The sequence below is a fragment of the Cavia porcellus genome, unplaced genomic scaffold, assembly GCF_034190915.1.
Source record: "Cavia porcellus strain 051 isolate PalLab524CR breed Dunkin Hartley unplaced genomic scaffold, mCavPor4.1 scaffold_5, whole genome shotgun sequence".
NCBI lineage: Eukaryota > Metazoa > Chordata > Mammalia > Rodentia > Caviidae > Cavia > Cavia porcellus.
The window spans coordinates 55348003-55361304 of NW_026947488.1; the positions used below are offsets into that span (position 1 = coordinate 55348003).

At 46.6% G+C, this 13302-nt stretch overlaps 2 protein-coding genes across 6 annotated transcripts in view; one reads left to right on the forward strand and one right to left on the reverse strand.

The window, feature by feature from the left end:
- The window catches only part of Ppm1m (protein phosphatase, Mg2+/Mn2+ dependent 1M), a 32606-nt gene that overhangs the window by 1535 nt on the left and 17769 nt on the right, over positions 1 to 13302 (forward strand). Inside the window, exons 4-11 of one of the 5 annotated variants that reach the window (XR_010047562.1) lie at positions 359 to 471; positions 827 to 911; positions 1020 to 1138; positions 1302 to 1365; positions 1607 to 1714; positions 1821 to 1969; positions 9907 to 10005; positions 11045 to 11165. Coding sequence is in view for 3 of the 5 variants with exons in the window: in XM_063248972.1 (XP_063105042.1) it covers positions 359 to 471; positions 827 to 911; positions 1020 to 1138; positions 1302 to 1365; positions 1607 to 1714; positions 1821 to 1969; positions 2272 to 2416 (783 nt within the window). In the remaining 2 variants the exon portion in view is untranslated. Of the gene's footprint in view, positions 1 to 358; positions 472 to 826; positions 912 to 1019; positions 1139 to 1301; positions 1366 to 1606; positions 1715 to 1820; positions 1970 to 2271; positions 3137 to 9906; positions 11166 to 13302 lie in introns of those variants that run through there. The other 4 variants (XR_010047561.1, XM_063248975.1, XM_063248973.1 and 1 more) reach the window with 4 other exon arrangements.
- The window catches only part of Wdr82 (WD repeat domain 82), a 28942-nt gene continuing 20738 nt past the window's right edge, over positions 5099 to 13302 (reverse strand). The window contains exons 8-9 of the mRNA XM_063248976.1: positions 8868 to 9010; positions 5099 to 7826 (exon numbers count right to left, since the gene is read on the reverse strand). Coding sequence (XP_063105046.1) covers positions 7797 to 7826; positions 8868 to 9010 — 173 coding nt within the window. The 3' untranslated portion in view covers positions 5099 to 7796. The remainder of the gene's footprint in view (positions 7827 to 8867; positions 9011 to 13302) is intronic.

Consider the following 13302-nt stretch of genomic DNA (forward strand, 5'->3'; position numbering starts at 1 on the left):
CAGCTGTGGTCACCCCAGATGGGCTGACTGGGAAGACGGCTTGGGTTTGTTCACTACTAACTGCCAGTCATCGCTAACCCCTCCACACACTCAGTGTCTGTTATATTCTAAGTGTTCTTACCTGCATCTTTTATTGCACCCACTTGGTTTTTACTGCAGGAACTGATTTCTTTTCCTGTTTCGAGTAACACTTCTCTTATCTAGGTCTCCTGACGCAGAGGTTTGAGAGTTATGACTAGACTGTGGGCTGAGATTACAGGCCTATTGGTTGGAAGTGAACTGAAGGGTGGAAGGTGGGGTCCGTAGTATGTATGGTGGCTGGACTGATGGCAGCTAAGATTACCTTGGTTTGTTCCAGGATGAGGTGATTGGGCGGGAGCTGGAGGCCTCATGTCAGGTGGGCGGCTGCACAGCGCTGGTGGCTGTGTCCCTGCAGGGAAAGCTGTATGTAGCCAATGCTGGGGACAGCAGGTGAGTGAGCTTTTGTGGGTGGGCAGGAGAGCACCAGAAGCAGTGGGGACCATGGAAGGATGGAGGTGGAGGTTTAGAAATGGGGAAGATTGGTTAAGCTGTTTGTACAGTATTTATACTTGGCATATGTTGAATGTAAAGACAGAGAACAGAAGCCAGGGAGGGCAGGGACCTCAAGTGCCAGACCAAAGGCCTGAGCCTTCACCCTGCAGGTCATAATGAATCAGGGAGGGCTTTGAGCGAGGGATCAGCGTGGCCAGAGCTGGCTCAGTAGCTGATAGGGCTGGCAGGAGCATGACCACAGGCGAGGGAGGAGGTAGTTTCACACCTTCCTCTACTCTCCGACCCCAACCAGGGCTCTTTTGGTACGGAGAGATGAGACAAGGCCACTGAGCTCTGAGTTCACCCCAGAGACTGAGCGGCAACGGATTCAGCAGCTGGTAGGTGGTTCCCTTGGTAGTGGGAGGCTGTGGCCCCCAGCTCCTGGGTCCAGGACCACAGGTAGCCACAGAAGGAAACCTGACCTGAGCACAGCTTTCCCACCCCAGGCCTTTGTCTACCCAGAGCTTCTGGCTGGTGAGTTCACCCGACTGGAGTTCCCTCGGCGATTAAAGGGGGATGACTTGGGTCAGAAGGTTTTGTTCAGGGATCACCACATGAATGGCTGGTGAGCAGGGTAGGCTGGGGGTGCATGGTGGGAAGGGAGAAGCTTGGGGCAGTCTCCTTCCATCTGGGCAGAGTGGGCACTATAAGGGTATGACAGCTGGGCCATGGGCTGAGAGATACGGTAGGGTATAGGCCTTGGGTAATGCTTGAGCTGTTCCTGTCAGGAGCTACAAACGCGTGGAGAAGTCAGATCTCAAATATCCACTGATTCACGGACAGGGTCGGCAGGTCAGTCCTGGCTCCCCTTCAAGAACCCTTCTTTAGTTGTTCCTTGGAGGGGGGATTCCCTTGTCTCTTACTGGGGCCTGCAGCTAGTGTCTCGGTGTCTGGTCCCTTATGTTTCTCCCTCAGCCAGGGACTCCTGAGGGTCATGGTTCATGTCTCCTTATGTGCCCAGTAGTGCCAGGGCCTAGTGCTTGGGCATTTACTAGAGCTGTTCACCATTGCCTCATACTTTTCTCGGCCTCAGGCTCGACTCCTGGGAACACTGGCCGTCTCTCGGGGCTTAGGAGACCATCAGCTCAGAGTCCTGGACACCAACATCCAGCTCAAGCCCTTCTTGCTCTCTGTCCCACAGGTGAGGGTGCAAGGTAATCTGCCCCAGCTTCCATCAGCCCAGAAAGGGATTGAGCCTGATGGGAGCCAGGCAGGTATGCCAAAGGATCGCTGGGCTTAACTTTCAGGTGACTGTGCTGGATATGGACCAGCTAGAGCTGCAGGAAGATGATGTGGTCATCATGGCAACAGACGGGCTCTGGGATGTCCTCTCCAATGAGCAGGTGGCACGGCTGGTGTGGAGCTTCCTCCCCGGGAACCGAGATGACCCACACAGGTACTGTAGCTGCTGGGGACTTGCCTAGGCCTACATTGGAGCCAGTAACACCAAGTAGTTAGAACTGAGAACCCAGCACTGATAATGAGCCCAACTCGGGGCAGGTAGCCAGGGTCAGTGCTGGTCAGTGCTGTCTCATGGGGAAGAGAAGGGAGTACAATGTGTGTTCTTCCCTTAGATCCTTGGGTTTGGATTTGGATTCCTGTGGTCTCTTTGTAGCCCTACCAGCTTTGTGGCTTGCTTGGCTTATAGATGGACACTTTGCTTAGCCCCAAAGTACACCTATGGGATACTCTTCACAGGTTCTCAGAGTTGGCCCAAATGCTGATTCGAAGCACACAGGGGAAGGAGGACGGTTCCACAGGGGAAGGGCAAGTGTCCTATGATGATGTCTCTGTGTTCGTGATTCCCTTGCACAGCCAAGTCCAAGGAGGCAGTGGACCCTGAGGATTCACATTATAACCCAGAACCACTCCCGGGCTGGTGCAGTCTGGGCATCTTTCTCTGCATGACCAGGAGCAGGCCTTGCTGCCCCATCACTAGCCACAGCTCAGTGCTCTTCTCGCTTTCCACCCCCACCCATCCATTTCAAAGGAAACGTTAATACTGGGCAGCCAGAGCTGAGAAGTTTTCAAGAGGGCCTGCCTGGCAAGTGCGAGGTCCTGAGTTCAATCCTCAGTACAACAAAGTTGTATAGAGCCCTGGCAGAGGCACTTTACAGGTTAGGAAACTCTTAAGGCTCCCCCAGACAAGATTCTCAGTAACCTCAAGTATTGTCAGATAGGGACACCGGGGTTGAAGGTATCAGCCAAAGATGCCATGAGGGACAGGCTGCTTATCTGGATCCAGGGTCCAATCTCCAGACGTCAGGGCATCCATTCAGCCTCCAGTCCAGGCAGAGAGCCCTGTGAAATAACCATATTGAAGACAGCTCCTCAGATCCAGCTCACACCTTGCCCTCCTGTCCTTTACTACTGCAGGACACAGGTTCTGAAGCTAACGGTAGGGCACAGCAAAAAGGGGCAAGATGTCCCAGAGTTGGCCAAGCAGGCAGGACTCTACTGCCTGGGCTCCTCACTGACTGCTTCAGCCCTGTCTTAATCCTATGCCCCAGCAATGCCTTTGTTGCTATCATCTCCATATTATTAAATGTTTATATGCAGATCAGCCCTTGTGAATTGTGGACTGCTTGTCCGTGATCACTGACACCTTCTAATACCTTCCAGTTAATTAGTTTTAACTCTACCTTGCAAGCTTGCATATGAGGACCACAGGTTTTCTTAGCATTGCGTCCTGCCCAGTTCTTGGCTTGAGAGCTACCTCTTCTCTTGCCAGGAAACTGAAGAGGCTGTTACTACCACTGGTGAGCTCTGTGCTTGCGATAGCAGAATGGCTGCATTTTCACTTGATTTTGAATACCAATTTATGTAAAGCTACTAGACTTGGCTGGAGGCAAGTTAGGACCTTAAGGATTGCTGTTGGATAAATAGCTTAAGTTCTTATCTTCCCCACAAGACTTCTGTCATCTAAAACTTATGAAGCTCTAGAAATATTTGTTGAATTACAAGACAAGCCATCTTCAAGACAAGCCTAGCTTTGCCTGACTCCTGATTCACTCCTAGTTTTATAACAGAGGTGACTTTTATCAGGCAACTCAATTCTAGACTGCAGACTGATGTCATTCAAGATGGCTGATGTAAAAGCTGTGTCTCACCTGACTGTCGGTCCCCGTTTGCTATCCATTAGTTCATTTTAGATTTCACTGTCCAGGGCAGACAGGAAAAACTGCAACATCAAATATTTCCCATTTTCACAAAAGCTGTATTCAAGAGCCCTGGACCTGCAAGCCAACTGGTCTGCCCCAGCTGAGCCTTGACAAACTGGCTGGTCCGAAGCTCCAGCAGCTCCCTAGGACTCCCACCTATTGTCAGGCAGCCAGCCAATGCTGGAGTGCAAGACACAAGCCCACAAGGAGTGTGACTTCCTCCTTCCTCAGCACAGCCCTTCCCTGCCTCCTGGAGTGGGGCAACATCCTGTTCCCTGCCTATTACCACATCACTGAGCCAAGCTGTGCCCACAGCCTGCTGGCTGCTTCTTCCCCAGCCTTGTGCCTGTTTCTGGTCTTGCTCCCTGGACAAGACTAAAACCCAGGGAGTAGGTGCTGTAGATCTCCTCCACCTGGCAGACTGCTGCAAGGGCAGCCATACTGGTCTACTTGCTCACTATTCTATGAACAAAGGCTAACGGCTGCAGCAGCTTTTGCTGAGTCTTCCTCCTTGGTACAGTAGCTGGAAGTCAGGAGTACCTATGGATGGCTAATCGTACCTAAGCCAGGATGTCTTCTCTACCAACTGATTGAACTGGCTAATGTAGAAGGCCTGATTTTTTCCTTTAAAAATACATTATTTATGTGCTCACTTCTGCAGCACATATAAAAATGTGTTTTTAGAGATGGGCGTTTCCCACTGTAGTCCAGGTTGTCTTTGAACTTGTTCTGCCTCAGCCTCCCAAATGCTGGGGCTACAGGCATATGTGACTTATATGTAGCTAGCCCAAGGTTTTCATCTTTTTTGGTTCACAGCCAGCCAAAGAACCAAAAGGAGGCAGGTCCTGCAGCTCTTGAGGAGGCTGAGCTAGATTTACTCCAGGATCCAGGAATTGCCAAATCACCAGTCAGGTGATGGGTTACAAGCAAACCGTTAAGCCTTCTGCCAGACCTGGTGCAGGTGCCTTGAAGGCTCCAGCCATCTTTGCTCTAGAAGCCAGGACCTACCAGAATGACTCATTCCACAAGGGCTGCCAAACTGATCAAGTGTTGAGGTAAACAGGGGAAATAGACTGAGATTTGTGCTAAGCAGTCTTTGAAGATCAAGACTGACTCAAGCCAACTTTTGCCACTCATTAATTTCTGGCCCTATGGATGTTCACTGGAGCCCAAGGGTGAGGAATGGGTCTGGGGCCCATAGGTCCTAGTTAACAAGGGCCTAACAATCCATTCACACAGCATCACAGAGGCCCCCTGTGAGCCAGAACAGAGGACAACCCATCTCTCCCCATCCTGGGAACCAGGTAAAGCAGTCTTACAGAAATTCAGTGGAAGAAGCTGAAGCCAGAAAACTTTAAGACTGGTAACATGGAAAAGATGTTTATGTTAAGTACAAAAGGGACATAAAATCGTATGTACAGTAGAATAACAACTATGTAAACACACCAAAAAAAAAATCTATACACAGAAGTTTAGAGGAACATTTAACACCAAAAGATTAACAGTGCTATGTAGCATTTGGGTAGCAAACTGATTGTATAAATGCCTAAATTTTTAAAAATAAGCAGTAATTATGATTGCAACAGGGAATATTAAAAGATACCCTACTGGCTGGTGGTTTACCAATGTAGTATCATGGTCTCACATAAAGCAGTGGCTTTGGCCTTGAGTCTTCAGAAGGTGATGAGCAGCTCCTCCCCACCGAGGAGAGCTTAGCATCCCTGGCTGCCACTGAGACATCCCTGCAGCACAGGCTCTCAGCCTGAACTCTTGCTTCTCTCCGTCTCCACCATCGCAGTGCCTGAGGTCATGTTCAGCTGCATCTTTCTTTTTCTCAGCAACTCTGGAGCCAGCAGTAGTGCCACAGGGCTCAGAAGTAGAGGCTGTGTGGTGTCATACTTTGAAAGGACGTGGTGCTTTAGCTTTAGACACAGGAACTCAAATTATTCCTGCTGCTGGGCAAGTCATTCTGTCATTACAGTTATGTAAGTGACATGGCCTTTCTTGTTAACCCATGGTGTCAAGCACTCTCTGTAGTTAGTCCTAACATGAATTTTCTAACCTGAAAAGCACAGGTGGCAGTAACAGCTCAGATCATTTGATTTCTAAAGCTCCTGGGAAGGAAGAACTACATAGGGGGTGGCATGGGGGCAGCTGCAGATTTTGTCTACTTTTGGGAAAGGTATATACCCTTGCTCGAAAAATTTAAGTAACAAGTCAGGAAGTAATTGCTTTAAACAAAATGGATTAATTATTCATAACTTTTGGTTGCTGCTCAATAGTAGCAGCGATGATTTGATTTACCCCAGCTGCGGTAAACCTCTGGGCAAGCCATAACCTTGTTAGGCAGATTTCTGGATCTGCAGGGGGTGTTACCTACATAAAAGTCTGGTTGGGAGCTTACCAAGATGCCACTTGCTCTGCCCCCACAATGGCTATGCAAGGGAAGTAAGCCCATGGCCAGTCTGTACTTCATCTCAACCTGAGCCTGACAAGAGCTCCTTCTTCTCAATAGGAGACAAGAAAAAGCAAGAAAGCAGACATGCCAGCTAGGTGGGAATTACTTGTAATTTGCAGAGCAGCCTCAAACAAAAAACACTTTGGTTCCAGCATCCTGTTCCCAAATGCTGCAAGCCAGGCACAGAAGCCATGCAAAAATGACTGTCACACGTATGTAAGCACAGAGCATCACCAGGCAAAAAAAGAGTAATACTGTAGAGAGGGCTCCAAAGTGCAGCCTGAAGAACACAGGAGAGTCATCCCAAGACCCTCACTTAGCTGCCATGGAAACAGCAAACACTAGAAGCTTTGTTTTATTTAGTCTTCCAAAGGGAAAAAGGTAACAGGGAAGACTAACACTTGTGGCAAACACTATTAGCAACGATGTAGTCTTTTTCCTGGGCTGCAGAACTCTCTCCTTAGGCTGAACTTTGAGAAACTACAGATGGATAGGTATATGCATGTATGTATACACAAATATATTTAAATGGAGATGCACACGCTGTGCTAGAGTACAAACAAATCAAAGATCTTATATAAAAAGGCTAAATATAACATATAACACAGGCCTAGAACCAGCTCTTGGGTGGGGAGCTGAGGAAAGGAGGGGCATGAGGAAGGAGTGTCATTTGGAGACTATGTACACAATTTGTGATGGGCAGGAAAGGAAGGCATCAGTGTAAACTCACTCACTCCACAATACTGGCCCACAGGAAAGCGTGATATGTCTCAAGTACAAAAATAGACTCCTACCTTGCTTTTGTACAAACCAAGCTTGGTAGGCACCCAGGATGACTGTGGGTTTGTTTTGATGGGGGGACTACACCAGACTGCTGGTAAACCTTCCAACTCTAGGAACTTGCCTGTTAACCACTTCCCTCCTCTTCTAAACTTCTGGGCCTTCTCCTACCCAACATCAGAGCCTGAGGCCTGCCCAGACCACCCATTCTCCTAGGGTTAAATGCATGGCTTCCTTACAAGCAAGGTCCTACAGTATCTGACCCCAAGGTATATGAAGACTTCTTTCTGTAAATGTTTGGCACCTAAGAAACATGATGACTGTGGAATAATGCCATAAGTACACAGGGAGACCTAGTAACAAGACATGCAGGGAGAGGGCAAGGGGCAATGAATTTCCCTAGCATCTCAAAAACCAGAACTTCGGTTTCCCATGCATTTACAGGGGTGGGAGAATGTATGTGCAGAACTGACAACTTCACTGGCTCCTCAGCAGCAAATACATTCAAAATTGAAGGCGCACTGAGCGTTCCACTCTAACCTAATTACAAGTCTGGTCACTCCTCTGGAGGAGCTTGGTGGGTGGGGTGCCAGCTGCAAAGGCCAAGTCCCAAATGAATCTGCAGCACCACAAGTCCTTTTGAAGAAGCTCGGCAAAGGAATTTTTTTCTTTTGCGCAGATGTACAGCACATCCAGGAGAAGGCCATGTGAAAAGATGTTCTCCAGCCCAGTCAAATGATCCAATCTCACTATTCTCTCAGTCCTCTCTGAGGTTATCCTGCTGGCCACCCTCACTATTCAGAATTAGGCAAGCAACATGAGAGTCAGTCATCAATGGTGGGCAACCAGAAGGCCTGTAAAGAAAACATTGTTTACTTTAAAAAGCTAAGCATTTTTTCATTGTGAAAAGTTCTTCACACCCCACCTCACAGCATAAGATACCCAACTCCAGCTTTGGAGCAGTTATGGAGAGGCACCCTCCCTCTGATGGCATCCTCCCACCACCCCACCTCAGGTGGAAGTGTACTGGTTCTGTTTCCCTTCAGCTTTCACTGTCTACAAGGTACCACAGTGATCTAGTTTTGTAGGGAAAAAAGTCCTCGAGTATAGGTAAGCTGACATGACTACTCTTCTACCAGGTAACCTCAGACAGGCTCTCCTGCCTGATCTAAAAGAAACCAAAACAAAAAAACCCCAAGAGAGACTGGATAGCTTTGCTGTGCTTTTTCTGACATTATTTTGATTTCTAAAGAAGGGAGTAGAACAGCCCCTGTCTACCAACCATGAAGCCTCTGGATTTGATATCCAGCACTATTAAACAAGTAAACAGCACGGAGTGGGACTGGGGAGACAGGAAGGGCAACATGCTCTGGGAAAGGCTAGTAATAAAATGCTCATTCCCAAATAATCAGATAGATTTAGAAGACCACCAAGAGGAAACCACACTGATCTTTTGTTCTGCCAGTATTACATAGGACAAGGGTGCGAAGTTAATTCTAAGTAGTGAGTCATTATCAACTAAGATTTCTGAGGAATTCAATATACACCAAAAGGAATGGAAAACTGAAACAATGGAGTCACAAAAGACATATCCTTAAGAAGCAAAACAGCTTCAAGGATAATCTAGGTAGTATGGCCTAAAACTGAAGAAAACTTGGCCTGTAATTCTTGAGAGCTCAGTAATGATCTTAGATCCTAAATACAACAATGAAAGTGAAAGACAAGTCCAATTGGAGATCACATAATGGAAGGTGAAATGGGAAACCAGAGCTGAGAAACACAGATTTGGGTATTTATGCCTAAGCAGAACAGCTTATTGTGGTCACTGAGCCCCCTTCTCCACCTGCCCCAACTAGAGGACCCTACATAGAAGATACCTCTCGTCGCTGACATACCATGTTGGAACACGCGCTGGCAAATGTCATGAACTTAGGGTTGAACTGCAAACAGGTGATGGGGCCTGTGTGTTTACCATCCAATACTGCTACCTTTATGCCACTCTCACCATTCCACACATGGATTTTGCCATCTTCTGAACCTAAATAGGAAGATGAAAGAAAATGTATCTCAAAACATACAAAACTAAGACAGAGACATGAATTAGGTTCAGGAAAGATGCCGAGCATCAGGACCTAAGCCTCAGCAGAAATTAAAAGGGAAGAGGGATATTTGTTCAAGGCCAAACTATTTCTCCTTTAACTTTATTTTCCTCAGCCAAGTTGAATACCATCAGTCTACCAACATCTAGCCACTAAGACAGCTGAACACAGGGCTATTCCAGGAAGTTAGTAATGCTAATAAAGTAGTACTTTTAGAATAGCACTAAGGTGGCCCAGGGAACCCGAATACAGATGCAGGTTCCAGGACAGGCAGGAGAGTTTAACTGTTAAAAGCTAGGCATGGTGATGCATGCCTATAATCCTAGCACTTTGTGGAATTGAAGGAAGAGATCACAAGTTCAAACTCTGGTTGGGCAATTTAACAAGACACTATCTTCAATTAAAAATACAAAAAGGGTTAGGGATGCAGCTCAGTGTGAAGGGCTGGGTTTAGCACACACCAACCATCTCAGCGCTAGGAGGGCTAAGGCAGGAAGATCACAAATTTGGGCCCTTAATTTAGCACAACTGTCTCAAAATAAAAAATGCTAAAGTTGTATCCCACTGTAGCCAGAACAATGGGAGCTGAGGAAATCATTCCCCTTCTTACCCACTTGAGCTTGCACAGCACTCTAAGGGAATTAATTCTATACAACCTCAGACCAAAACATGCTTTTTTCTGGCTTGTGAGACTGAAAACCTCAGGTATCTGCACTGCCTGCAATGTTTCTTTTCTGTTATTATGGAACCACTTAGCTGTGACCTTCAATACATGGAGCTGCTTTTCTTTCACCATCCAGCATATACTTTGTAATTCTTTGCTTAAATCTTTTAGACTTACCACATAAAGTTTGATAAGCCAGCCAGGAGATACCTGAGACATCAGCTGACCTCACCAGACATCAGCAACCAAGAAGCCCAGCCACAATGGAAGGTAACTCCTCTGTTGGGGGGACTTTCCTTCTTTTACAAGTGACTAAGGCTGCTTGATGGATATATGGAACATTTCTGACACCAAAGACTGATTTGATTGCTGTTTGGAGATGACGAGGCAACAGAGTTAAGGCTTTGACTTTTGCAGGAAACAGGAGGGCTTCCACATACTGTGTGGGGCCTGTTTATGCAAGTTCCCTCTTGCTGTTGGTCCTTGCAGCATGGAGGGGTGTCCCCTTTAAGTAGCTGTGGTTTTTCACCCCCCTAGAGAAATGAGGCCAAGGCATGCTAAGGTGGCTGGCTCGAACATGCCCTTGGGCCCTAGAGCTGGACAGGAGCTGCGATCTAGATGCTTTGGCCTGAAAAAGAGTTCTCCAGGTCACTTCCTTATAAAGGAGGCATGTGCTCTGTCTACCTAATATTATTTCCTTTGGGGTGGTATCTTGACAATGTAGACTCAGGTGGCTATTGAGATAGTTCCCTCTAGTGATGTTTGTGGGGCCCAGTAAGTTATCCGCTCACTCTGAAGGAGTACGCCTTATGAATTACTGCTCTACCCCCACCACCCACTTCTGGGTCTCTTATGCCTCCTGCCCCCAAGCTTTCTTCAAAGGAAGAATTCAAATTATTTGGCTGTTTGTTAATGTAGGGAAAGAGTTGGAAAGTACATGTGGGAAAAAGAAATTTATGTGTTCTAAATTTTGCACTTTGAGGGCCAGGGATATAGCTCAGCTGCACAGCACCTTCCTGGCAAGTGTGAGGTCATGAGTTCGATTTCCAGTACTAAAAAAAAATTCTCCCCCGACACTCTGGAGTTACTTTTTAATGCTAGTCCTTTCCCCCATTCTCCTCAGTTTTAGTATTACTCTGACCTCAAATTTATGTCCTTACGTAAAAGGACGTGTAATCTATGTTTGCTCACTGAATTTTCACTGTGTTTGACTTTTGAGGTTTTTGTCAATAGACATGTATGGTTTGCGGTTTGATCTAGGAAGATGAGTTTTTTTGGAGACGTTTTAGTCTCTGTTCCTATTCTGCAGGGTAGTGCAATATCATCTGTGGAAGTGCCTGTTTCTTAGCCAAAATCCAACAGCCACATCTATGGAAAACTCAGGGGTCTGGGTTTTACTGAATAAAGAATTTGTTATGTACCTCCTCAAAGAGGGTATTAATTGGAAAAGAGGTATTCAGTCAGTAAGGCAGCTCAGTTCTGGGCCCTTACCAGAAAATGTACTGTGTTTAAAGGGGGATATCCAACAGGTTCAAAGGAAATGGCACCTGTGCTCACTTAGGGCTGTGATGCTGAGCCTCCAAGAAAAGTTCAGCTCTACTGCGGAACATCTGATGTAAGAGTCGGACAGGATCACAGACTAGAAGAAGCTCTCCCTATAAAGCTCTCATGCAGAACTGACCTAGGGAAAGGCTCTATAAGGTTTTTATGATCTAAAGGCACAGGAATCCATAGGGGTGGCTCTATAATATCCCCACTAATGGGTTGGTCCAGGGATAGGCCTGTAAGAATCCCGTAGCTTCAGCCCTGTCTGGTCACACACTTCAGAACCACCAGGAGATGGTCCTGGAACACCCCCAATAATGGGTTGGGAATTAACCCGGGGAGAGGCCTATAAGGATCCCACAACCTAATTTCTTCTCTTTTTATCCACGGACCCTCACAAGAATACCGCGTGTATTCCTTTTGATTCTCCACTTAGATGCCTCCTCATTCACTGGGATTCAAGCAAGGTGCTTCAGAAAGATCATCTTATGTTCTTGCATAATAAAAAATAACCTATGTATCCACTTGGGGAAAATGAGACATGGCTACCCCTTCGCAGTCTAAATAATGTCAATTATTTCTTTTACTGGAAGAAACAAAAAAAATGGGAAGTGCCTTGTATTCAGGCCTTTATGGCCCTCTCGCAGAGCCCTAATCTTTGCTCTAGACCAACCCTCCTCTCAAGAGCTGGTGCTGTCAGCTCCACCTCCCTGCACACTACCTCCTTACCAGCCTGCTCAGTCAGTACCCTCAGGAGGTAAAGCCCAGTCCTCAGCAGGTCTCAGTCTGTCTATCCCTGGGCCCTAGATTCAAGGGAACTCAATTTATAAGCCAGCTACCACTCTACCCTTTTGAAGAGTGGCAGGTGCCAATTTCAGGTGTGAGTCCCTTTTCTAGCTACAGGCATTCAGCAATGCAAGGAAAATGAAGTAGACTGTCTGAGGACCTGCTTTCATATCGTAACAATGGCCTTTCCTCTGACCTGGAATGATGTGTAGTTTTATCCTGGTTTCTTACTACACAGCAGGAGAAAGGAAAAGGACTGTAAAAGCTGCTAAGTAGGCTAATAATGAAGCTTTTTCAGCTTTACCTCTGAAAATCAGTTAACTATTGCATTATCTGGATCCCAAGAGGGGCTCTGGTGGCATTTTAACACATGGTATGGAGAAGAATGAAAGTTATATATCAAGATTATTTTTGTGGGTATGTGACAAAGAATGCCCAAACCTGCAACTATGATAAGCTCAGGTCTATCAGTTGAGCCTTTGATGAAAATCTAGCTGGGTGTGGTGATGCACATCTATAATCTTATCACTCAGGAGGTTTGAGGCTAGCGTGTTCTACATAGTGAGTTCAAGACTGGCCTAAACTACAAATCACGAGACCCTGTCTCAAAAAAGAAACAAACAAACAAGAATATCTAACTGCTTTTCAGCTCTGGTTTGAAGAAGCATTCTGTAAATACATTAATTAGACCTGGAATCTAGAGGTGGTCAGATTATCCTAGGACAGTATTTTATTACTCAGTCAGTTCCAGATACAAAAAGAAAAGCTCCAGGAACTCCAACAGGCCCACAAGCAGGTATGTCAACTGCTCAGTGTGGATTATTTGGTCTTTTAGTAACTACAAAGGAGTAGAAGACAGGGCCAGGGATATAGGTCAGTAGCATAAGCGCCTGCCTGGTGAGTGCAAGGTCGTAAGTTTGATTCCTGGTACCAAAAGAGAAAAAGGAAAAACAAACAAACAAACAAACAAACAAAAAAAAACAAACAGAAGGCAAACAAGATTTGAATGAAGAAAAGAGGCAGCCTAGAGCTATGCTTGCCCTAATGAACAAGCCTCAAGCTCACAACACTAGGAGAAACTTCAGTAACCCAAGAGTAATGGAAGGAAGTCAGAGTGCTTCAAGTACAAGCGAAAGGGGCAGTGGGCAAAGGAGTGCTCTCTAAAACTACAACACCCTTGCCAAGTCTGTGACAGCATGGGAGAAGACCCCTGGCATTGTAAGACGGACTGCCCTC